Source organism: Melanotaenia boesemani, chromosome 10 (genome assembly GCF_017639745.1).
Source record: "Melanotaenia boesemani isolate fMelBoe1 chromosome 10, fMelBoe1.pri, whole genome shotgun sequence".
Lineage (NCBI taxonomy): Eukaryota > Metazoa > Chordata > Actinopteri > Atheriniformes > Melanotaeniidae > Melanotaenia > Melanotaenia boesemani.
In genome coordinates, this window is record NC_055691.1 from 24,211,133 (window position 1) to 24,238,067 (window position 26,935).

The 26,935-nt window shown below is 37.3% G+C and overlaps 1 protein-coding gene across 3 annotated transcripts in view; it reads right to left on the reverse strand.

The window, feature by feature from the left end:
- Nucleotides 1-3,743: 3,743 nt before the first annotated feature.
- The window catches only part of ano3 (anoctamin 3), a 34,943-nt gene continuing 11,751 nt past the window's right edge, over nt 3,744-26,935 (reverse strand). Inside the window, exons 3-25 of one of the 3 annotated variants that reach the window (XM_041997495.1) lie at nt 24,853-24,980; nt 24,587-24,742; nt 24,389-24,489; nt 24,236-24,280; nt 19,895-20,029; nt 19,195-19,301; nt 18,294-18,349; nt 17,932-18,053; nt 15,684-15,818; nt 15,483-15,579; nt 14,296-14,356; nt 12,506-12,588; nt 12,250-12,390; nt 11,766-11,930; nt 11,546-11,582; nt 11,328-11,439; nt 11,116-11,173; nt 10,692-10,789; nt 9,950-10,104; nt 9,683-9,835; nt 7,808-7,958; nt 7,530-7,722; nt 3,744-7,115 (exon numbers count right to left, since the gene is read on the reverse strand). In XM_041997495.1, the coding sequence (XP_041853429.1) occupies nt 6,933-7,115; nt 7,530-7,722; nt 7,808-7,958; nt 9,683-9,835; nt 9,950-10,104; nt 10,692-10,789; nt 11,116-11,173; nt 11,328-11,439; nt 11,546-11,582; nt 11,766-11,930; nt 12,250-12,390; nt 12,506-12,588; nt 14,296-14,356; nt 15,483-15,579; nt 15,684-15,818; nt 17,932-18,053; nt 18,294-18,349; nt 19,195-19,301; nt 19,895-20,029; nt 24,236-24,280; nt 24,389-24,489; nt 24,587-24,742; nt 24,853-24,980 (2,672 nt within the window). In that variant the 3' untranslated portion in view covers nt 3,744-6,932. Of the gene's footprint in view, nt 7,116-7,529; nt 7,723-7,807; nt 7,959-9,682; nt 9,836-9,949; nt 10,105-10,691; nt 10,790-11,115; nt 11,174-11,327; nt 11,440-11,545; nt 11,583-11,765; nt 11,931-12,249; nt 12,391-12,505; nt 12,589-14,295; nt 14,357-15,482; nt 15,580-15,683; nt 15,819-17,931; nt 18,054-18,293; nt 18,350-19,194; nt 19,302-19,894; nt 20,030-24,235; nt 24,281-24,388; nt 24,490-24,586; nt 24,743-24,852; nt 24,984-26,935 lie in introns of all 3 variants that reach the window. The other 2 variants (XM_041997494.1, XM_041997493.1) reach the window with 2 other exon arrangements.

Below are 26,935 nucleotides of genomic sequence, written 5' to 3' on the forward strand. Positions count from 1 at the left end.
GAAACTACTTTGACTGTATTTATCATTTGCAGATAAAATCAAATGTAAACTTTATTTTCCTTTGGCAAAATTCTGTTTGCCTCTTGTTTGATCTTTGCCTTTCTGGACTCTGTCTCAGCTTTTCTGCTGCACTTGTTTTTTTAATCATGATCCCATAAACCCACAAATTCAGTCCCTGCAGGTCTGACATTTGATAAGGTCACATCTCAAAAGCATGACCCAAAAACACACTTACAACCAAACCAAAAAACAGAGAAGAATATAACACTGAAGGGAAGCAAGAAAAGGAAGAATCAAAGTAAACTGTCTAACAGGGAAACTAATGAAAACAGAACAATGGACAAAGACTGAAGACAAAGACAGTGGAGGAGTTATGATAGTTATACGGGTTATGCTTTATATATTGGAGGGAATGAAAAAGGAAGTGAATACATGTGAAAACCTGTTAATACTGTCTGTATTATCATTTGTGAACAAATTTATGCTGCTGCCCCTTCTTTCCAACTCTGGAAAGGGGTCATATGTCAAATATGCAAACACAGAGTCACTGAGACTCCAGCTAAGACCTTGTACAGGATAAGATGTGAGAGCAGTCATAAAAAGTTGTGTCTTGAGGGGGATGCACCTTCTTCAGCACTGCAGCAGCATGACTTATATTCTATGAGTATACAGAATTTAAGAATATCCCTGTTAGGAAAAAGCATTAGCTCTAGATATGAGGGATAAACTGTGCGGATGGAAAAAGGGTTGGAATCTCTTTAGCAAACACTTGTTATTAATAAATTCTCTGACCCTCCTTTTCCTAATAATAGTCTTTCATCAACCTGCTTTAAATATTTTCCATCACACCAGCAGCTCTACAAAGTTTGTGGTGTATAACACACTGATCAACATTATTTACAGACTGTTTCTCACTACGAAGCATAAACATTAACCAGCAAGACAGGTGCTTAGGTGGCCAAGCAGATAAAAATGTTTTGCATGAGAAGGCAGGATGCTCATTCCACTTTTCTGTGGGGTAGCTTGCACATGAGCATTAGTATTTTTATCATCCATTGCTAAATAAAATGTACAAGCAAAAGCAAAGTATATTTATATATTCACAAACCTATTCTAAGGCATGCCTGTATTTCATCAGATGATGAAATGTTCCTCTGCATACATGAGTTCTCAGATTTGCCATCTGAAATATACAACTTCTATAATTACAGCGGCTTTTAGAGATAAGGGGACTCTTTAACTAAGATTATAATCCCAATTCAAGTTTTTTTAGTTGATAGTCAAGATGGATCAAGCTGTTTCTGGTTATCAAAATTAATCTGCAGCTAGATAAGCGGGCAAGGCTTTACCTCTCTCTTTCTTTTTTTTTTATTTGGTGTCAGTTCTTTCATTCATCCAGCTACCCACTGCATCCCAAGGCTGATGCTTCTCTGTGGAGGAGGTTTGTTCAGGTCAACTCATATATTGTTGCTCATGCTTCATTTCTGAATTCCTCTGTCACCCATCTGGGCATTTTACCCACAGGCCTGCTGCACTGCTGTCTTCACCAGCTGCTTTGCACTATGCATTATTCGTTATTCATGTGCAAAGGAAAATATTTATATATTCAAATTTAAAAACTTTTTTGTATAAAAAACAGGGTTGCCATGATAACATCTTAATTATATAGAGAAGTCTCTCATTAGATCTGACAAATTGCATATTTTGGGTTCTGATCTGTTTTCATGCCATGTCAAATGATTTTGGACTGGTTCTCAGAGCTTAGAGGTACCAGTAAATACTGTGATCAGATAAGCATATAAAATCATATGTAGACAATCTGGAAACTGTGTGGCACTGGGCAGATGTGTGTGTGGAAAATAAATGAAAGGTAATGTTTTTTATAATACAACAAACATTTAAAAAACACTTTCATAAGCCTAATTAAATTTCTATTTAACTGTCAACACAAAGAAACCCATTTTACAGTTGGAAAATGCAACTGTATATTTGTATGCTAGCTAAGGATTCATGAAAATACATTACAACTACTACTGTACTAAGAATAAAGCTGGATCAGTGGCAGGATGTCATTTTTTAAGTTTTGCGGCAGTGAAACTCAATGGACAGAAACAACAGTTCAGACGGTAACACAACAGAATAGAAGAGTATTTTTATATACTGCTGCATTTAGTAGTATATTTGTATAGTGAGCTTGTGAGGTGAGCTAGCTCATAGTCTTTATGTCAAGGAATCACCAAAATGTACAAAACCAAAAGACTGACTTTCTAAACACACCAATAGTTGTGAAAAGACATTATAAATGCTCACAATGTCATGACAGGTCAAAACTAACTCAAACAGTTGTTGTGATGTCTCAGTCTGAAGTATCAGAGTACATCCCTCTGTAATGTTGGAAACATCCTCTTGCGCTGGGCTAGCTGAATTTTCTACTGATTTGTGGATGTCAGTGTTGTGACTCCTTTGTCCCCTGGTGGTCATCCTCTGCTGCCTGTCCTGTTTACGCATCATACGTGCTGTTAGATTTACAGCCACAGTCTCAGTGGCCCCACAGATTATCTTCATTATAAATCAGTGTTGAAGCTTGACATCAGTTACACGGTGCTTGTGGAGACCAAGAATTAATGTCTGCAGTCTGTGTGAGCAGGACGGTGGTTAAAATCACTGATATACGAGAGGCTGTGGTGGGAGTTATGCCTGATTTGGAAAACTGCTCTGTGCAAAATGTGAGTAGCACTCAAATTGTTTTAGTGGTGGATAAACCCAAAGGTTTTATTTTGCTACCCTGCAGAACAACCACTAACAGCTGCAGGATGTGCATCTGAATGAGAGGATACATTTTCTGTTGAAGCAGGGTTTTTTTTCTTTATGTAGGTAGCAGATAAAAAAAGAAAAAAAGAAAAAGTGTTTCATTGCTTTTACACCACTTACTCAAATTATTATTGGGAGTCAATTCATTGTTATTATTATTATTCTAAGCTATATGTTGTACCAACCAGGCAATCATATTAAATTATTTCCATCATGCATGCAGCTTATGAGGTTTAGATAATGTTGTACCTATCTTATGTGTTATATATTGCTCAGTTAGATTTTTTTTACAGTTAATGGTCCCTTTTCCACGAATTTATGCCTACAGCTCTGTATCTTCACAATCCCACTCAAGTTTATTGCACAGCAGGGTGAAGATGTATCATCTGCATTTTCCTTACAAGATCAAATAGTGAGATCATCATTACTGGGTTGTGATATAATGTCTGTTAGTCAAAGAGGTGAAAGGAAATATCTCAGTGTGGAAGACCTAACAGAGGAAATAATCAAAGAATGAAACATCTGTCATCAGAACTAAGTACAGTAAACCTTTGCATGTTTCTTTTTGAAGTGTTTAAATTTCACTGTAAATTATTAAGGCTTGTTTTAAGCAACATGTCATGAATGGAAAAGCAGTTAGCGGTGAGGGGTGAGTAGCAGTGGCAAAAACCTTGACAGTGTGCCGGGGAAAAATTACAATGCTCAAATAGCGGAGTTGTTATAGAAACACAATCTTAATAACATGTTGTAGGAACCCTCTTTGGCAAGAAGGGGTTGAGGTTTGTGATAATAGTGAGGAAAAAGAAAGCTGTGTCTGCACTTGGGTGGGCTTCAGTTTGTTCCATAAGCACATTTAGAAAAATATGATAATGCCAAAGACAATAAAAGGTTTTACTTTACATCAAAAACGAAAATTAAGACAACAAATTTGATTTAAAAGGTACAATCCATGATTTATTACAGAAAAAAGTGATATCCAAATTACTTTGTTACATAATTTTTATACATTTCAATGTATTTTTTACATGTAAACAGGGATGAAGTAAACAATGGTATTGATACAGTTCATGTCACAACTGATCCTATTATACAGTTAAATCTATGAGCTGACGTCACTGTGCTTCCACGTAAAGTACATCATTGCTCAAACACAATCCAATTAGGAGGCATGGTATACAACAGAAAGCTTAATCCCCCTCTAGACTGCTTTGTTTTCAGATATGTGCAAGGTCACGCCATTATTATATATATTATTATACATGCCCATATTGTGCTACTGCAAACAGTAGAAAGCATGAACCACCTTTCTACCACAGTGCAGCATTCATTTTAGTGAGAAGGTGAACTGATGCAGATCCATTTGGAAGTGATAAGAAGCTGGGCAAGTCAGACATCCAAGATCATGTATTTATTTATTAAAACAAAATCACCCCTCTCCCTTTAAGTTAAACATTTGAGCTGTTAGAGGGTAAAATCTTTCAAATTCCCAGCTGAACCTTCAAACAGAGGAACTCTGAGAATTCACATCCAACTCACCTTGTAATTCCAGGACAGATTATTTCAATCAGTGTGGAGTGTGAGATGATTATTTAGAAAATACTTTGTCAGTATAAAATCCTACTAAGTCAAGAAACATATCTTTCGATCAACACCCCCCAAAAAACAAAACAAAAAAAAACAACAAAAAAACGGGGAAGGCGATATGCTTAAGATGCTGTTAACAACTTTACAGAAGTTAGCTCTGCTCAAAGCAGACATTAATACATGCATACTCTACAGTACAAATGTACCAGTACGTTTACATCTGCATCTGTTTAAAATAAATAGCACTCAGGGATAATGACATGCATAGATTTTCAATGTTCACATAGCAGGGAAGATTTTCAGAAAACTGGTTGCTTAAGTAGTGGAATAAGATCTAAAAGCAAATCTCTCTCTTCATGAATGACACAACGATTATTGGACTGAACGTGACCTGAAAGTGTCACTAGTTTTGACCAACAAGTTGCATCATACAGTAGGTCTCCAAACTGAAGTGTACAGTATGAGTCTATTGCATGATTTCTGATCTGCTCTAATACACTTACAGCAACAATGCAAGAAAAAACCAAAAAACCAAAACACAAATAAAAAGTCAAACATGCTTTCTACTGTGAGTGTGCATAGTAGTCATGCAAAAGCACTGCAGTGCAAAAATATATATCTAAAAAAGCAGGACACCTTTGATCGCATCTTAGAAAACATGATAAAAAGTAGATAATCTGCAAACATTCAGAGGACACCTGAGAAATGTGGATGTTACTTTGTCTAACTGGGGGTGATAAAACGGGAACTTGTAGCGAGATAGCAAAATAGAAAGTATAAAAACATTACACAGATTAAAAAAAAGTTACATACAAACAAAAAAATCCTAGTTTTGTAAAATGAAGTGCAATGCATTCAAAGTAGCTTTGTTCTTTACTATTTATGCTGCATAACATTGGGTACAGTTACCATCATTGATCAACATGACCCACTCTGTTGTGTGTTTGGGTGAACAGCTAGTGAAGATCACTCCTCACACTCCGTTACTCTCCGTTTTATTATGAGTGATGTGGAAAATCATGCTGATCCTTATTCAATCTCACAGGCAAATGTCAGTCTTTATACTTTTTTCTTTTTTTCCTGAGATCAGTGGGCACCAACAAGCTTTTCTGATCAATGACATCACAACTGACCACAAAAACAACGTCATGATGCTGCGTCTAATAAAGCCTTCTCAGGTTCCCATCTGAGCAAGCAGTCAGTGCTGGGTCTGATCTTGTGTTTCATAAGACTTGAACAGAAGCATTTATTTTATGTGTTTAAAGTGGGGAACAGCGGATGGACATTCTTTGCAAATTGAACATCCAGGCCACAGGTATTTTCAAGATATCCAAGTTTCAACCACACTTCAGAGCTTCCAGCAAACTAATAAAAAACAGACTGAGGAGCAGAACGGAAGAGCAGATATTTTAGATCCTGCGTGCGAGTGTATTCATTGTTCATGACAGGAGTCATGTTACAACATATACTGTCGCTTCATGCTGAGACCCATATAGGTACTGTGGTGTGACTTGCATCCAAAACAAATCCTGCCAGGAGAGTTCAGGGAGTTTATAACAGATCAGAAAAAAAAAATTGCATTTCATAGAGTATGTGCTGCACAACACAGGGCACACGTGATTGAGGCGACACAACTGTGGTGCACAGCAATAATATTACACTGTAGGCACAGTCAAATTGCACTAAATTCACATATCCTGTACTCAAGACAGTTAAAGTAGCACAGAGATTAACACACAGCTCACAGTGAAAACACACATACGCGAACCAGGCTTCAAGACAGGGACTTTGTCTATCAAAGGTTCTACCATGCAATTTATAGATTTCAGAGAGATTGTTTTTGTCAAATGCACTGAAAAGATGTCAACATCCTCTAAAATGGGTATTTTCAAATTTGTTTTTTCCCTTGCAGATAACTAAGTGTCTGCACATATAAATCAGCATGCTTTAACAGCAATATACAGTTGCTTTGTAAGAACGGTGTGAGTTTTATTTAGTAGCAACATCACCAGAATCACTGTGCAAAAAGAAAATGTTAAGTGCCACTGTAGCTCTGTTAAATACACGTGGGCCTGCTGATGCTGATGGGAGGGAACTCGGCCATGCTGCGAGCTGCATCGCGCTGCAGAGTCAAAGCAAAGTGCTAGCTGCCACACACAGAGTGCAGGATGGGTGCCAAAAGTCAACAGAGGTGATCTGCAGCCCTTGATCTGCATAGTAAACATTACATTTGCAATGGTTCTCCCACTGAAGCCATGACACAGCACAGACCCAAGAGCAACCTGCTGGATGGAGCCAGGTGAAGGATTAGTGAGGGTGGAGCAGAATACAGGACATCGAACAGATGGCCAGGGAGAACTCTGGTCAGAACTTGGGCTGAAGCCTGACAGATTTGGGAAAGGATCTCAAGAGGGTGTCTTTGGTGTAGAGAATCAGCCGTGCAAAGCTAGACTCTCAAAGCTGAAATAAGCAGGTGGGGGAGGCTGTGCCTGTGAGCTGACGGCCGAGCAGCGTCTGGTGGACACATGTGGATTAAGCTAAGGCCACTCGTGGTGATAGCGCCTTCCGTTCTTCTTTCTCTCTTTCTGAAGATGCTCCAGTTCTGCTTCGTACATCATCTCCTGCATCAGGTACTTCTCCCTTCTCATGCGATCACAGAGATCCTTCGGCATGTCAGGAATGAGGTATGCAATGAAGGACTTGATCCCAAACACCAGGTGCTGAAAGTAGCATTAATATGATTTAGCATACAGACAATCAACACACTGTGGCTACCAAATTTTGTTGCATAATTTAACAAGAGTAAAAATGTAATACCAAATGCAGCATACTGGGACCAAGGTGTAATTTAAGATTTCTACCCACTGGGCTTTGAATGGAAGAAATGTTAACCTTCTACAGAAGCATGTTTAATTAAACCATGTAAATCACCCAAACAGGAGCTGTAAAGCTTTTGTTTTTAATAAAAGCACATGAAAAAATATCAGAAGCTGCAAAAAATATTAAAGCTGATTTAAAGTAACACACTGAGAGGGGATTTAGTTTTAGCTGCTTGCCTTGCTTGTAAATAAGAAAATGATATTGTAATAAAAGAAAAAAAGAAAAAATTTAAAAAAAAACTTGCAGGGACAGACCTCAAAGACGATGATGAACGCCAGCCTGGCAGCCAAGACATGCCAGAACTGAAGGGTGAATTCGTAGGGCACCGAACTCCAGGGTGGTGCTCTATAGTCTCTGTACCTGCAGTATCTAGGTTGGCTGCTGTTCTTCACATCCCCACCCATGTCAAAGACAGACAGGCTGCTGTTCACGTAGCCTTGCAGACACCTGGAGGAGGCAGGAGAAGCTACTACATCAAACACAAGCTGCCCTTTCAAACATTTTTATACCATACTGTATATACAATGCTTACTCATCCTCATGGTGATGTCCCTTGTCCACACAGGGACCATATTTGAAGGCGTATACAAAGCGAGGGATGTAGTCTGAGGTTATAGCAATGACGAAGGCGTTGGTGATGACCGCCAGAACACCAATACCTTCGAGAATCCCATGCCAGATACCTGTCAGACAAAACAGAAGAAAATAAACATTTTTCAGCGCTTTATGAGTCATAAAGACAAACATTAAGGAAAAAGAGTATTTATTATATTGGTTTAAAACTAGAGGCCTTAATAAAGTTTACCGCAACTTTTGCAGCTTGCTAATCCTTTTATAACTGAAACAATCAGCATTAGTCAGAAGGTTAAATTTTCTACTCTTCATTTTGTTTATAAAAATCAGCTATATAAACCATCATCTTTGTTTGAATGGTAAGTAAATGTCAGCTAAAACCACAAAACAAACTCTGCTCTTTGATTCTGTATGACATTCACATGTGTTTCAGTGTGAAATCTTTGTTTAATTACAGAGGAACGTGTTACATAAAGCATTATGTCTTTTATTAAAAGGCAGTAGAAGCTTGATGTTTATTGTCTTATGAGTATGCGGGCTGATGGGGTGGGCGGTGCAGCATATGGCAGCACAGAAGGACAGGATGTGGAGACATATCCATCTCCATAGGATGGATTAGGTCTGTTTACCATAGCATTTTACTTATGGGAAAAAATACTCTTTTAATTTCTCAGCTTTGTGTCTTAAAAAAACATCATAAAAAATGTCTGAACTTCAACACCCTACCTGGAGAAGAAAAAAGTGAGGAGGCACAACACAGTAGCTTCTTGTGAGGATAAACAGATGTTTGAAAACAGGTGTTTTTTACATCTGTGATTTATAAAGGAGGTGTGACACATCCCAGATTTTAAATGGAATTACAAATAGAAATACAGCACTGTGAAAAGTCTACAGCCAACCTTTATATGTTGCTTCCAAGGAGCTTGACCTTATTGTGATCTTTTAAAGTGGTATTAACACTCCAGGCTTCTCCAGGCTTCTCCAGGCTTTATGAAGATCTTTCTTTTTTTTTTTTTTTTCTTTTGACATTCACTGCTTTTAACACAGTTTTATAGACGTAAAATAGTATTTTTGCATTAAGGTGATTCCCAAAGTCCTATGAGATGAAAACATGCCATTTCTCAGTATGGTTCATTCTTAAACAATTTTTTAGGAAACTGGAGAAGTGGTAAACAGAAGTAGGCACTAAAGAACTCTAGCAGATAAACAATATATAAAAGTAATGTTCTTAAAAAGCAGGAAAATCTCACAAATGGTCTCCATGGAAGGGTTGCTCTCAAGAAAACCCTTCCTAAAGAAGGGAAACAGGTAGAGAAAGCTGAGGTACGCCAAATCACACAGGAACTGAATTGGTCTTATGGAGGGTTGAGTTCTCCCAAGAGCACAGAAGTCAACATTGTTGAAGTAATGTGGGATCATTTTGACCGAAAACAGAACAAAAAGCAACAAAATCAATAGAAGAGCTCTGAAATGTTTCTCTAGAAGCCTGGAGGACTATTCCTGGAAATTATTTAAAGAAATAACAAAGCTTCTCTAAGGGGATCAGGCTGGAAAGGAGATCAAATATTGACTTTACTGGCACAGTTAAATGCATACAAACTCTGTTTTTGCCTTATTTAACGAATTCATATTCATATTTGAACATTTTAATAAATTACTGCATCCATTTCCTTTTGTCCTGGCAATTTATGAAGAAAGGAGGGTAGGCTCAAATGTCTGCACACCATACTACACAGACCACATAAAGCTGCATCAAACTGACAGACTGAATCCTCTCTCCTTGCCTCTCAGGTAGAAAAAACTATATTGTGAGGAGAGGAATCAAAGATGAAACCTATATCAGTTGCACGGGCTGGCATGGGCCTCCTCCACTGTGTGACAAACTTGTAGGCATCCAAACGGATCTCGATGATGTTGTTGAGCAGAGCAAGGAGGGGAGCCAAAGGAAATGCTGCTACGAAGATGGTGGTGAAGCCAAATTGGAGAACTGCAAATGAAAGAACCACATGGATCTCAGTACTGGCAAAAATAATGTTTAAGAGTAAAATATATTTGTCAGGTGTATTTCCTTTTAACACTACAAAGTAGTGCAATGTAGTACCCATTTCAAGGTATTCATCCACCAATCCATGGGCATTCATCGGCTGTAGATTCCAGTCTTTGTCCCATTGTGGAAGCTGGGTTTTATTCTCCACATTCTGACCTCCACCACCTCCTTTCTTTATCTTCCTACGAGACCACCAGTTCTGCAGCAAGCTAGGAATTTAGGAGGAAACTAACAGTGAACTCAAAGCAGTTATTTCTGACAACTCTACGGTCACTGCAGACTCTGTTTCATTAAGCACGAAACAGAAAGATTCAATGTTCGTCTGCAAAGTACTTTCATATGCTAATAAGCTACAGGACCTGCAAAAACTATACAGTTAACCCCTTAAAATAATTGCATTTTTGTCTGAAATGTGTTTTTATCTGTAAAAGACTTGTCGTAGACAAGTTTAGTTGACTATTTTTACTGGACTCTTGCTGATCTAACAGGACTGTTTTTGTTGCAGGATCATCTGCAACTGAAGAACAGTATGACTATAGATAAATTCTAATTGCAACTGGTTAGAAATAACCGTTCTGAATTTACAATTATGATTGTAGCCTGGAATGGTCTACATCATTCAAATCGGAAAAATCTTAGCTTTCCGGTGGTATATAACATGTAGATATTTGGAAAAGAGTGAGTAAAATACATATTTATTTGTCATGTCCCACCCACGAGACGTCTGGTACCAACGGATTAATTTGTCTGAAATCGCAACGTTTTACCAGAGACAATTAAAAAAGATCTTTCTTACGGATAGCCAAGCTCCATGAAGTTATTCCATATTTGTTTGAAGAACATGATGACTCCCATTTGTAGGCACAGATCAATCAAACAGCCACTTGGGTGACACTAAAAAAAAAAAAACAAAAAAAAAGGAACAAGAAAGAAAAAAACTCAAAAATAAACAACTGTAGCATCAATATTTAATGTCTGATGCTTTAAAGTTATGAGGGAATCCTGGGACACACTTGATCCCACTCTGTTTTCTGATCATTAAAATGGAAAATCTGGGTAATTATATAACGGATTAATGGTGCACACAGAAATATACAGGCGGTTCATTATAAAGATAAATCACTTAAGTATTGTAAATATATCCTAATACAGAGGATAATAATTAGCTCTGTCATTGCTGAAATAATGACCAACTTATTTTGTTGCCTAACAGCACTCACCTCCTCCAGTCTCCATCGATTAAAGAGTTTATTATATTTTCCAGGCCTGCCAGCAAACCTGAGCAAATTGAGATGAGCATCATTAGCTGCCGAATTCAATCGGTGAAATACTAATATACATGATGAAAAAGGCACTCAACAGTTTTGACATGAAGTTTAGTCTATAAAGTCAGTATTTAAATTCACTAAATACAGGAAAGTTTGTGGCTTACCTTCCAAGAAAGAAAGCAATGTAAAATGTGGAGCTGTTCAAATTCACAAACTGGAACAGGAACATCTTGAGAGCAAAGCTGTTCTCCCACTCAGACTCTGTACGTGGGTGCTCTAAAGAAGAGGAGCAGGGGTTGTGGGGAAGAGGGTAGGAAGAGTAAATTATCTACAACCATCTGGGAATGGAGAACTAATAAAGAAGTAAGTGCATAATACTCACCTAAATTAGTCAGTAGATAGGCCACCTTTTCATACACCTGACAAAATAATAGAACTTATAAGCATCAACAGGAAACAGATTGAAGAGAGGACAAAGAAAAAAAAGCTTCTTTTACTGTGGATGTTATATTCCCTGGAACAAACTTATAAATAAAACTCTGTAAAGCATTTGTTGGAAAGAATATATAAACATGCCAGATGATGCCTGTCTGGACACCCACCACATTGAGAGACATGATGATCATGAAGTTGATGCAGACACCAGTGCCAGACGTGGCAAACTGCCAGTTCTTCTTTACAAAACTCCAGTTGAAGGAGGCAAACTTCTCCATCGCAATGAGACGGAAAACCACTACTGCAAATACGGCTGTCAGAACGAGGGAAATCTAAGCAGACACAATACAGAGAATGAAGAACTGGTTACGCTAAAGGCATCTAAAAACAGTGCAGCAAAAAGAGAAAGTATAACTGCATAAGCTGCTATACAAATGACTGCAAAAATCATATCTAACTTATAGTAAGTGAAGAAGAAATATTAGGTGAATAATGAGGCCAAATTGTCCATTTCCTGACAATTCATTCCATATCCAGCAGGGGGAGATGTTACACTGCAAATAACACATCACACTGCTGGAAACTAAGGTGAGAGCCCACTCTGAGCCTTAATCCCAAAAGTGCACATTATACAAAGATCAAAGGGTTTACCATGAAGAATATTCCAGACACAGACACCATGAGCCGACTGAGTTTGTCTGAGAAGGGCTGGAAAGGTTCAGGTTTTCCAGAGATTGGGTTAACTCTCTCTATCCTCGAGTATTTGGCTTCAAACTGTGGCCTCAGCTCCTCCTAATTAACAACAAATGAACCAATAAACAGTTGCTGAAGTGCAGCATGAATGCAGGTCATAACTTGGTGGTAATCAAAATGATACTGGATCAATCTGATGATTGAAATGGCATACCTCCTCCTCTTCCCAGTCAATGAGATCCCAGTCATAAGTCAGCTCTGCCCTTCGCCTTTTCCAGAACTCCAGGAATACTGTGGCTGCAAAGGGGTTCAAGAATTCATCACATTATCGATCCACTTTAATATGTTCTACACAGTATAAGTGAATAAGGATGGCAATTCACAGTGGAGTATAAGATGATCAGACATCCTGTGTAAAACAGGCTGCAGTGAATTCCACAGCCTATTATAGAGACTGATTACAGCCATCAGCTCACATATTGCTTTGCATTTGGGGTTGAAGCCAAGTGTTGACTGGAGAAAGCCTTTGCTTTTACAGTTTTTACAGTTTTCAACCCTAAAATCATATTACTTCCTCTGCTGAAAAACTTCAAAAGTAAAATCTGGTGTGGGCAGACTTCATTCTGAAGGCTTTGTTTCCTTTGTGTAAGTGGCTTGGACAGAACACTAGAAGTGATGTTCTTCTACTGTCAAGACTTTTTACATACTCTGATTTGTCATAGATATGTAACACTAATGAAAGGGTTTGTAAAAGCTGCATGGTAAACACACTCAGCACTGAGATGGTTCAATATATGCTGAGGCATCTGTCCTAGCAGTCGAGGAAAAAGAAACTTGTATGTGGTCCATGATTGTACGATGTGACACCATACAACTGATCCAGTTCTTAAGTTAGTTATATTAGACATATAATTTGAGACTCCCTAAAATACAAGACTTGACTGTCTGTCTTTGCTATCTTTAACAGCAAGCCGAATATCTTAAGGGTTTTGATAGGTGGGTAGACATGGTATTATCTTGGGCCTTCAGGAATTACATTTTTTTTTTTCACTATTTTATGACTCAGTTTAAAAAAGACAAACAAACTACCAAAAAAACATCTGTAGGTTATTAAAGGATGATAAATATCATAACTCAGAGCCCTCCATGTGATGGATACATGCTTTCATACATATTATGAAATGAAAAGGAACTGCAGTGTTAAAAATCATCATAATTTGAATCTTCTGTCAACAATTTTGACTGCTGTTACAGTAAAGATGTTGAAGTTTAATATAACTTGGCCTACTTTTGTTTAAAGAGACAGAAAAGCGGCCTGTTCTGATGCCTACATTTACTTCCCCAGGGGCAAACCAACTTTTCATGTCTATCGCCCAAATGCAATCACACAGAAAACCTAAAGCACACACACTCAACGATGCAGTACTGTTACTCTGGCTCACATTGCCAAAAGCATGAATGCAGGATTCAGAGCTGGACATTCCTCAGCTTCATTTAGTACAAACACAGAACAAAGTATGCCAACAGTTCCCTCTGGCACAGGTGATTACTTACAATGTTGGCAAGTAGATGTGGGTAAGATGCAGCACTATAATGCTCCCACTCCAAAGTACAAAGATATTAAAGCTGTGGGACAGTAGACGCTATATACCAATATCATGGTGTAATTCTACAACTCTGTCAGGTGAATGATAAGCTTCCTCTAGAGAGATGGTTGATTATCTGACTAATTACATCAGGGCAGTGCTGAAAGTACGACCACAGACATTCAGTAGGAGAGAGAGCTGATCATGATTTATAATCTGACAAACAAATTACAGAGCAAAGCTCTCTTGTATTTGCAGAGTGTTTATTGAGGTGAAATCCCAGCTGAAACACTTAATGTGTTTAGAGTGGAAGCTTGAGTGCTGACTCTCTCCTGTAAAAATAGATCTGAGTTCCAGAGTGTTTGTATCAAGCAGAGAACAAAGCTGATGTAAAACAACAAACATCCATAAAACTTACCCCAAACAGCCATGAAGATGGCAAAGAACACAGTACCACCATTGTCAAACAGATGGGTCACCTAGAAATGCAAGTACATGAAGAGCTCCTGTGAGGAAAGTCTTAACACTGATGCATCCTCAACTCCAGCAACTTCATTATTTTCACAACACATCAGCACATGACGGGGCTGTCTAAGAATTTACAATTTAACTTCGTTTCTCATCAGTTTAGCTACCAGTTTCTTAAATATTTGCTAACATGAGCTAGATAAGCAGATTGTTCATGCTGAAGTGTAATCAGAAGCTACAGCCATAAGCTGATTAGATCAGCTTTGCATGAACACCAGAGGCAGTTAAAACACTCAATCTGCTTGTGACCACCAGAGACACATCTGGCTATGAGTAGAACTCATAAATCAAAAGAGATTGCATAATTTATTAGTCATATTACTTCATTTCTCCACCCTGTTTCTTCACAGTAATATTGTTTTAACATCTGTGGAAGAAATTTTACTTATTATGCTCTATATATAATATTATAATCACACCTATAATTACTTCCTTTACTATATTCATTTATAAATTGTATTTACACTGATTGTTACTATATTATACTTGTTACATTGTACATTTTTACTCATCATGCTTTAATTCACTTTTGGGGTTTGTTCTCTTCATGTGCATGCTCTGTTGAGGGTTCACTACAAGGGTAAGATGACCTTTATCTGGTCCTGCCTCAGACCCTTAGTCTGGTTCTGGTGTAGACACAACTATGTGAGGTTGTTTTGACGCCAGCTCTTGGAGTTGTGTGTCCACCCAAGGTCTTCAGGAAGAAGGATTCTTTCTACAGAAATGTATATCTATTGTTTTTCCTCTTGCCTCCCCAGAGTCTCTCTCGACTTCACGCGAGTCGGGATGACCACTCTCATTACTTGCAAGTAATTTTTTATTCGATACTTCTCCTGTAATAAACTTTTTTATACTTTTACTCATTTCAGACTCTTGGTAATTTTTTTCTACAACACATCTTTCCAAATTGCTGTTAGGATTTCAATGATTTCTGTGATCAAAACATAAATGAGTTTATGAAGTCATAATGGGTTTTGTATCTGAACATACTTCTCATGAGTCTACAGTAAGATAGGAACAGTTGTAAAATTAAAATCTAGCATTAGAGGCATAGATGTGTGTGAAAACAGCACTGACCTTCGCATAGACACAACTGTCACTTAGTGTCCATGGCTCACAGGTGTCCTCACACATAGGACACATGATGGTAACATTGGCTTCACAAATCTCTTTACTGATGAGACAATAAGTTTGGAAATATTAAAAGCAGTTAAATATATGTAATTTAATGGAAGTGTATGCTTTATCTGACATTAAATGCTGTATGTGTGGACAGACCTGACTTGGCTTGAGTCCATCGTAAAGAGTCCATAGAGGAAGACAAACACACCAACTAGGGCTGCAGGGATTAACATGCCAGTGTACCAGCCCAACCATGCAAAATAAAGACCAATTTTCTCCCCAAAGTAGCGCCTGGGAGCGACACAAAGAAAGAGTGGTGAAAATACCTCAATAATCTATGCTAATTAAACTTGGCTGGGTATTTTCAGAGAGGGTTGTGGGAGTAGTAAGCTTGCGGTGAGGTGGTTGTGGTTGCTTAATCAATAGGGAAGTTGCTGTGCTGAAAGGCCATTATGATAGCAAACAAATCATTAACACAAACTTAATTCTGAACTACAGCTGTCATGGTATGTTTGAGCAAGACAGGTATTTCACAACTGCCCCGGCAAAGCAGAGTAAATATGAATATGCATCTGCATGCATATTAAAGTAGTCTTAGTCCAAACAAAGGCAAATATATGGGCATGAAAACTTTATCTCTGTCACAAAAAATTAGCTGATGCAAATTTTGAAGCGTTCTAAATACTCTGACTCCTTAAACCTTTTTCCATTAACCAGCTGTCAGCTGATAATAAGCTGCCTAACAAGATGGGAATTTTAATATTTAATGACCACGTAGCAGGACCAGGTTGTAAGAAGATAAGATGACATTATTAGGTAGCTGATGTATTTCTATGACTTGGAAACAGTAACGGTGGAGGTCAAGTTTAAGGAGCTGAGGGACCTTCAAAAGAGAATACATGAAAGAATACTCAAAACTGTAAGAGACCCCAACACAAAAATAATTATTTTAATGCATTATTGAAGAGCAGGAATAAGAAAATGTCTGTTAGGGGGGAAAAAAGGATGCAGAACCTCTCCATCTGTTAACAGTGGGGGTGGATCAGTCGTGCTTTGGATTTATGTTGCTGCCAGTGGCACAGGAATATTTCACTGATAAAAAGGAAACTTGATTCATCTAAATATCAGGAAATTCCCTGAGGAAACATAATTAAATATCTCACTGTCTGTAGAAAGCTGTAAACAGGATAATGATACATAACACAACATAAATACTCAACATGCCACTTTTTCCACATTCCACATTATTTTGAGCTGTGCTACTGATAAAAAAGACTATTTAAAATTAATGAGTGATATGTATATACATATACATATACATTTAGGGAAATGTGTGGTTTTCATAGGTAAATCCTGCTTCATAGGTACCTTACTACAACATGATAAATACATTTGAGAAACATTTTCAAAGTAAATTAGCCAGACTTGAATTTACCTTTGGCCAGAGAATAAAAACAAAATGAAATAAATAATCAAAAGAAAAAAATTTAAAATCATTTCAGTCGACTTAAAACATTCGTGTTTACTGCATTACTACTTATAAATATACTATAAAAAGACAGAAAGGGGTGGTAATAAAAAAAGTCAATAAATCTGTTTTCTCGTGCTGTACTGTTCATTATCATCAAATCTAATAAAAGAATCCAATACCTACATTCATAACCCCACAACACTAATCACTGTAAAACTGTATTCAATATTTAAGTTTTTTAAATAATATAACTATTAATTTCTCATTGGGAATTACAACCGGATGTTGCTTTGCTTATGCTTCAAGCATGGAGCTTGAATTATTAGCTGATTAACTTTACACAGCATAAACACATGAATTAAGTTAAAACCACAAACTTGACCCCACCCAAAATACCTACTTCAAAATGTTATTTCTCATTTATGTATTGTATATGTAAGTAGAAATATTAAACCACTGGTTGTGGTCCAGAGGGAGTTTTGCATTTGAACTAAGCTGCTCTATGCTTATCTTCTCCTTGATTCAGCTCAAATGTCACAAGTGTGGCATAAATCTTATTATCCATCTCTGGGAAAGACCATGAACAAGAATATTTTCCAAAATGTCAAACTATCCTTTGTCACTCCCTTGCCTCTTTTCTACTAATAAAACAGAAGAACAACATTGACAGATTAAAACAGAGCCACAAAGGCAATTGTAAACTGAAGTAGAATAAGCCTCAGCTGTTGAAATAGATTAAAATATTCAGTTATGACACACAACGAGAGAGATTAATGAGTGTACACAAACTAAACCATGTATAACTGTTACATTTAAATAACACATCTTGTATAGTACATCATCAAAGAGAAGATTAGGACTGTAAGAGAAAAAAACAAAGACAGGGAAAGAAGCATCTTATGAAACTGTGTAACCTGTGTCAAAGCTGATTACCTAATGAGGTCCAAAGGCTGGTATTTGTACCAGATCCCCCAGCGAGCCCAGCGCTCATACAGAAGATGTCTGTGGTTTTGGGCACCATGCGTCTTAATCGGATGTCTGCTTTTATAACCACCCTGAAGAGACAAACCAGCAGGAAAAATCTATATTGTTTTAGTAATTCACTCGCTTTCAATGCTCAATTAGTCCTGCACCTTTGTTTTTTTAGTTTAACTTCCTTGTACCTTTAAAATCTAATCATGTAAACAGGAATTTGAAAGCCTTAAAAGAATCATCATAATAGTTAATAGTTATTAAAAAGCATTATAATTCATTTGAATTATGCAGCTTTTTTGTTTTAATTTAAATGAGCTCACCTCATGTGGAGGAAACGCAGCCTCATAAGTGTTGTTGCCCAGTAACCGGTTGATACCTACAGAAGAATAAAACGGGTCACATCAAGCGAGGAACATATTAGGACACTGCATTAAAAATTCAGTATCAGTCATTAATAGAAACAGGAGTTCAGCAAGAGACTCACTGAAACCTAGTTTCCTGCAGTCACAACAATTTACTTCATTTACTGAGCTGACAACCTACATTAGAGCCATGTTAGCTAGGATTTTAAATAGCTGCAAGCACTTGAAAATAACCTTTTTGCAGGACTTTAATTACTTGATATCCATGCTGTCACTGCTGCAGGTTGAATAATCTTGTAACCGTCACAATAAACTGACTGCTTTGACTGAAAGTACTGTCCTGTGTGAAAAAAGCTATTACTTCAGCATAACAGCTCAGTTATTTGCATCATCATTCTTTGACAGAAACTGCACATAGTGAGAGAAAGGGGCAGGGCAGTTTTGATTTAGAGGGATTTTTTCCTTTTGTGGCAATTCATTCCAGCACTGCAAGACAAAACTTTAATCAGAAAAACATGCTGGCAACAACCAGACAACATAACGAGAGTGGGAGTTCATGTACAGTTTGGTAGCACAAAACAAAGCAAAATAAATAAATAGAATAAATAAATAATAAGCTGAATGATACCAGCAGCTCATATTTTAATAATTGTAAACTAAAGCAGATGTAATTCTTCTTTCTACCCTGCAATCACACCTTGAGGTTAATTCACCTATGATTGCCCTGTAAAAAAGTGATTCTCAAGCTTTTTGAGCCAAAACCCCCGCTCCAACATCACAATTATGTACTTAAGGGAACTGCTGCCAGGCATATAGTTTAGATGAATAAGGTGAGGAGGGAATCAGCACAGAACCTTACCCATCTTTAACTTTCCATCTTCGTACTTGGTGCGCTGCAGGACATGATGGACTATTCTACTTCGTGTGGAATTCGAGAAGAATGTCTCTCTATTGTTGATAGTGAAACTGAAAGGAAACAACAGCACACTTCTTTGAGCCGTAATCTCACATTAATATCGTCCTGTCAAGAATGTGGATGAAAGCTGAAGTAATGATGATGTGGAGTTCATTAAAACACAATTTGGGTGTAAAGTTTGTGCTCATTCCAGCATAATTGTTTCCCTGAAAAACATCAAAGCTGATAAAACAAATAGAAAGTGGGATTTATTCACTGACAAATGAGATCAGATTACATCTTTGATCATGGAGAAGATTTCAAAATAAAAACAAAACAAAACAAAAAAAAGGGAGTAAGAGAGACATTATTTAATGGACAGCTGCTGCTGTATTTTGATATCTTTTGTCTCTTTGACTCCTAAATTTAGGCTTAATGTTATGAAGGAAAAAAGTCATCACAGTGCTAAATTCATACATACTTTCTGAATCAACATGAAAGGATAAGAACATGGACGAGTGTGACGTCTTATCCATCACAGCTATCTATGTCCTGGGAATACAGAGCAGGATGAACGTCTAATTTTACTGGTACGGTGTTGATATGTGTGATCATGTTTTTGAGTTTCTGTCACTACATATACTATTGTATACATCTTACTTACTGATGCATGCGGGCTCTGCTGAAAGGAGCTGTGTAGCAATCAGTTTCCTCCAGGTCAGGCAAGGCCTCTTTGTCCAGCTTCATGGGATTTCTGGGAAGCCAGCTCTTTATCTGCCGACATCTCAAATGGAACCTGCTGCACAAGGAAAAAGAGATTAATGTCACAGATTAACAAAGATTATTTTCTTTCATTTGAGACAGTGGCTTCTAACCTTTTCTCTAGCTCATTGCCGGTAGACCCACCCCACATCTAAAAACACATCTGCACACACATGCACACGTGCATGCATTTTTAGTCTCTCTGCTGGTTATTATTTTCATTTGACTGTTTACGTGGTAACCCATGAATCTGGACTTACCGATTCAGGATTACAGCTCACTTAATCTAACTTGCAGGTCCTCACACTTTATCATCTTGACATGTTGGGGGACAACCAGTGTCTGACACTCATGTCCATGTGATAAGAAATGTTAGTGACAATCAATCTGCTAGCTGTAGAGATTTTTCAGTTGAATGCCAATAAAAGTCAAAACTCACCTGTAAATAAATCTAAGGATAGAGGCTTGTAGTATGCTTTACAAACTGTAAAGCTCCCAGAGGCATATTTGTAATATAAAGCTGTATTAGAAATACAAACTTGATTTAAACACCAATAATCACTCAGATTCATCCTCAGGGTATAATAAATCTGTTCAAAATAGCCTGGCAATCAATTCACTAGTTATTGAGCTATTATTGAGCTATTCACTAGTTATTAAGTATGTGCTGGGATACAGACTGAATAAATAGAGATGGGACTTCTGGAAGAAAGCATATTGCTTCTGGAATTGAATCAGTGTTGCTGCAAAAATCACCATATGGAAAGTAATCAAACCAACAAGCTGACAAACCCTGCACATGATCCAAATATCTCTTACAGGGATGAGCGTAAGTAACGAGCATGTAAAATGTATTAAGTGCAGATTTTTCTTTTACAAACGAAAGCTCACTGAAAGACTGCAGTGGCTTTGAGGATAATATAATGGCACTCATTCCTCTCAACGGCAAGAATCACTCTCAGACAAAATGGAAAAGTGCCTCAAAGCACTTTGCTCTGAGTGAGACAGATAAGTGACTCTTCTGTGTCTGTTCGTAAGACTGTTCTCTGTCATAAAAAGCAATACAATCAGTATTTATATGGTATGTAAGCATTAACGATAAAGCAAATGGTATTGTCCTGTCAACTAAATCGGTCTTTATGTGAGGTAAAATGCACAATAAATGCTAAAATTGGCACTTTTACAGCTGTTAGCTTGTTAGGTATACCCTTCTTTGTTGACCGTGTCAGTGAATTTTGTTCAGAGCACCCCAAGCACAACAGCCACATGAGTCACAGGCTCATTTAAAGTCCATGCTTGCTGTGGTTCATGTTATTACAGTTTTATCCTCACACTGAGCACAGAGGTTTTAATTAAATTTGGGCTGAAAGACCCCCAAAACGTTTGCATTTCTTTTTAACAATAAACATTTAGCACAAAATAGTTTCTTGATAAGTTAAACTCTAGAATTGCACAAGTGGCAGCCTGCAAGACATGTTGTGTATTTTGTTGTTCTTCTTTTAGAGAAGCTATTTCTGTTATAATTCTGAATTCTGACACATTTTCTTAATACAGGGGTTATAAGCCAGCTCTTTAGGAAAAATAATTTATGTAAATCCCAAGTGGTGACCTGCATACAAGTCTCACCAGGTATATAGTACACCTTCACAGGTGGAGCCACTGAAGCCAATCAGAGCAACTAAGCCCAAGCCCCATCCAAAGACTCCTGCGCTGCTGCTGCAAGGCTGCTGATGCAGTGGGGAGTGGCTGCTAGTTTGGATGCTGTGCTGGGGAAATGACTTCTGCTGGTACTTCTGGCACTTTTTAAACATCTGTTATGGTTATTTATTATTTCACTGGAGATTGTTTTGTACAAGAGTAAGCAAATGCTCCAGGTTGCCAAAGAACAGCTAAGTTCAAGAGTGGGAGAGGAAATGGATATGAGGTAGAAGCAAATCAACAAATCAGTAGTTCGATCAATGGTTGCCAATAGCAGTGTGTGAACACTTTAAATATAAAATTTGAAGAATTTTGAGGGAAGCTATAGCCAATGAGAGTGCAAGGAATGAGAGGAGGAAATCCAGAAACATACAAAAGGATTAACAGATTGTGAATCATGTCATTACAATTCACTTGGAGAGCATGGTGAAGAAAGCTCAGTTCCACAACACTATTTCCAGGGTCTGTTATCATAACAGAGTCGAGAGTCGTTGTTTTATTAAAATAATTAATTTCAGGGAACGATAAAAAATACTGAAGTGATGTCCTGACTACTAAGGGCCTTGCTGTACATTTTTACACACAGGTTGTTTAATAAGCTGCCGCTTTTCCTCTCAGGCTATTCACACATACCAAACAGATGTGGGTCAGTTGTGCATCAGCATGTGTTTTACAAAGAAAAAACTTGCATCACAGAATCCACTGAATGACAACACAGTCAATGCAGAGAGTGACATGTTCCACAGCTTTTTTTTTTTATATCCATAGACCATTCCCCCAGATGGTCACACACATGCAGAACAAAGGTGTACCAGACCTAGCTTGAAAGTGAAGTGTTAAAAGGGGCTCTGATTGTCATGGGTCTCTGGAGTCCATTTGCTGCCTTTCTATTTCTTCCCTTTCCTTCCCCCATGTGTTGTGTTTTTTTGTGTGTGGGCGTGGCAGTTTCCTCTGCTGACAGGTTCATAAGACACAGCTGCCGATCATCTACTTGTCTCACCAGCAGTATATCTACCATAGTCCTTCCTTCATTCGGCGCCACATTGTTAATCTAACAACACGTCAGAACTCTGCTTAAGCCTTTTGATCTCCATAACTGTTGGATATACCTCACCTCCCAGTCCCTAGCCACGGACCTCCACGGCCCTTCCGACCAACCTGAGGATCCATAAATCATCTGTCTGCCCGCTCACGGTTCCTACCAGTTCACCAGACTGTTTTGTTCCTGGAATAAAACCTTTTGTTTCTCAGCCTTAGATCCTTGGCTGCTCTTTGGGTCTACAATCTTGCCCTGGTGACTCTGATCCCAGCAGCATCCATTAAGGCATTTAACGTCATCCAATCTCAGTGGAGTTTAAAATACAACATCAAAACTCATTTTGTTTTGCTTTCTGCAGCCATTTATTCTTCAGTTCCTGGGTTATAAGATCTTCTAACTTTGCTACTTAAAAATAAGCTGCTTTGAAAATAAACTGGAACAGCAAATACTGTTTGCTTTGAGGAAAATGGTTCTGCTGCCAAATTGTGTCTTCTGTTAAAAATGTGGGAAAACGCATGACTTAATTTTATATGATAAAAAGCAAATTTGATCTTTATAACTCTGACCAAAGTGCTTTGGTTTCCTAAAAGTAACAATAAAGCATACTGGACAGTGAGTGGACAGGGGATACAGACCCAGGTCTCCTGTGAGAGTTATTCACTTTGCATGCCCACTAACCAGCATCCCATGCCAACAACCTCTTGCCAACTCTGATGTAGTTCATAACATAGCTGGGGAAAATAATTAAGCTGTCTTGAAGATATGATTGAATCTTTAGTATGTTTCAGTCTTCAGCTAAAGAAGAAGAGATACATTGAAGTGACTTGATCTGCATTCCAGTGAGAAAAAGACAGAAATGTGAAGTTCTGCACTGAGTTTGAATATATGATCAAAGCTGCACATCTGGCTAAAAATAGCATGTAAATAAGCTTGTGCAGCTCCATTTGTAAGTATGTTATCAGAAGACACAGTCAAAAGTGTTTGAGATGTTGTTTTATACCTTTAACAAAGAGCTTGATGTGCTTTTTCTTTATATAGATATATATATATATATAAATGTCTTAAAATTAAATTAAACACATTTGTTTTAATACACAAAACAATGTATTTATTCTGAAAAGTGTGTGGCAAAAATAAGCAATGCACTTTGGTTTATTTATTTATTTAAAAAAGCTTTAAAATAATTTCTGTTGCTGCTATTTGTAATTTGTACAGATTTCTTTTTACTGCCGTCTAATTACAGACCATTTGCAGAAAAATGCTTAGTTGACTCTGATCTAATTACAGGGTAACAAAGAACAATAATAGGTGAACTAAAACATTCCTTGTCTCTGTTCCTCACATAGCTTTGTTTTAATGATGAATAATCTATCTACTATTTATGTTACAGCTGAATCACACAGTTGTGCTGATCACCAGTTTTATCTGACAAACTGAATCATCTAGTTTTCCTTGTAAGACTAAATAAATAAATTAATAAATAAATTATATGTTAAACCTACTTACTTGCCCAAGGATTTGCTCTTCCAATCTGTAAAGTAGCATTTTTTTCTTACAAAAAAAAAAAAACAAAACAAAAAAAAACAAAAAACAGAAACAATGTTAGTGGATAAAGTTGCCAGCTGCTGTGAAAATTTTTGCTTTTTCAGCTTCATTTACCTGAACGGCATTCGAATGTTCATCTGCTCTGCATATTTGCAAAGTGTATCCCAGGGAGCATGAATCTTCACAAACATTATGTCATTGTTTGTCAAGGAGGGCTTTTGAAAAAAGTAACACAAGATTACAACAACAACAAAACAAATATTGGAAAATTAAGCTAATTAATGGTTTTAATACCAAATAAATGCTTTTCACCTCCTTCTCCAGCATGAGGCCCTCAGCTCGCAAGTTCTTCTCAAATGTGCACCTCTTCTCCACCTGTAGGCTGGACTTCTTGTAAACCAGGATGTAATCAATTCTCTTCTTGCCATCTCGGAAAAAAAGCCCAGATGAGTCAGATGGATTCTTTCCCTGCGGAAATAATGGTGCATCTCAGGGTTTTAGAAGAAGTTTAGCAGTGTGCAGAAAATCATCAGAGATGAGTTTAATCCGTGGAATGTGGATGGTGGTAAATGTGGTACCTGAAGTGAATCTGTGCGGGTCGCTGATTTAGCACGGCTGACAGGCTTTTGTATCAGAAAGGGCTGGTCTGCGCTTGTCTCACATGTACTCACTTCACTCTCTTCCACGTAGTTATCCTTGGCTTTTTCTGCTGCCCACAGACACAGTACGATCAATGAAAATGTTATTGAATTGGTGAGATCTTGTTTTAAGTTTGTTTCATCTCAAGTCAATATTTTCCTTTTCCTGACTGCCAACACTGAAATTATATCTGAGCTAAATAAAAATTACAGTTATTTAAAATGGGCTATCAGCTAAAAACGCAACACATTAATGCAATTTAAAAGATCCACACACAGATGTTGAAAGAAAGCCAATCTTGTTTTCTCCCTCTCTGGATCTTAAAGCTTCCCTCTGAGATTCACACAGAAAAATGTTTTGTTAAGCCCACACTGTGAGGAAAAAGATACACAACATTCATGCTGTAGCAGAAATTAATTTTCCTAATGTTCCAGCAGCTGAGTGTTGTGAAACTTGTCAGATCTTCAGGTTTATGAACATGAACAACACATGGAAACTTTTCCATTGTCAGCGCAGAGTGGAGGCAATAATGACACTAATTGTGCAAAACAATCCAACCATCGGGTGTCACAGCTTTCTCATTTCTTCAAATAAGTTATCTTGACACAATAATGACACAGTGAAAATCCCAAGCACTGTGATTGTATGATCTTAAATTTGACAGTATAGCACAAATTATGTCAGTGTAAATATAAATGGGAAAAAAAAAAGAAAAAAAGAAAAAAAAGAGAAAAAAAAAAAAAGAAAAAAAAAGAAAAAAAAGAGAAAAAAAAGAAAAAAAAGGAAAAAAAAAAATATATATATATATAAATGGAGCAACTTTATCATGTCTTCAAACAAGCACATCTATATCACCATCAGATTATCTTCCCTTGACTCTTCTGTGATTATATTTCCCAAACTACAGGTGAAAAAACAGCAGATCTTTGATGTATCGACTCAATGTGTGCCTACATACGTTTGAGTGATGTGTTCATATCAGGTGTAAATAAGAATATAAAAGAAAATATCCAACCAATACATCAGAGTGAATGGTACTGAAACAACATTAAATGCAGTACTGAAGGATGAGTGAAACTGGCTACACACGCCAGTGTGGATTTTGTTCCACACTGAAATATTCTATTTTTGTATGGGAGAAAAAAAAAGTGTCAACTCGCTCTCTAATGACTCAGTAGTCTGTGCAGCAGAAAAAATCTAACTGATGATAATTCCCACTGTTTGCACCTAGACAGGCATATAAAGCACAAAAAAGAAAGTTAAAATCTTCTGAATAAAACTGAGAAAAAAATATTATAAATTAAGGTTGAAAATGTAGAGATAATTAGCTGTACTGTATGTGGAAAATACTTTTTGATGAGGCCCCAAGCTTCAAAGCTGACCTCATAAGAGCCAGTCTGCAGCCTTAAATTTTCAGGTAAGATTTCAGTCTTTAGAATTTTATGGACCACAAGAGTCCCTCATAGTTCCCCTGGCGCTGTTCTAAAAGATGTGCTTGTGAAAGAGCGTATTTTGTGCCAAACCATGATATTTTTCTAACCCTAGCCATGTTTGGTATATAAATACATCTACACAAGTAAGAATTTGTAATGAATGAGAAAAGATGCTAAACAAAACATTGTGTACTTATGTCAGAGGTTGAGAAATGTTTGGATTATGTATATTTTCCTCGTTTACAGGAATGTAGAACAGTAACTTTCTACTCTGAATTCTGGGTCTGAAAGTCAAGGCTGATATAAAATAGAAAGATGGCTGATAAGACTAGCAGAATCAGCTATCAAGTCTAAAATAAAATTTTTATGTAAATAACCTTTTAAACTATTGCTTTTAAAAGTGATAGATAAACAAATGAGGGTAAAAAAAGAGAAGAATATTCAGAATAAATGCCTCCAAATGTAAAAATCATAGTTTATGCTAAATGATGCTAAACTACCTAATCTATACCTCATCAGTGTCAGCTGCAGAATTACTTTAAAGATCATCCTCTTGTTTTAAGCGGTCGTTAAAGTTTATATTTATTAA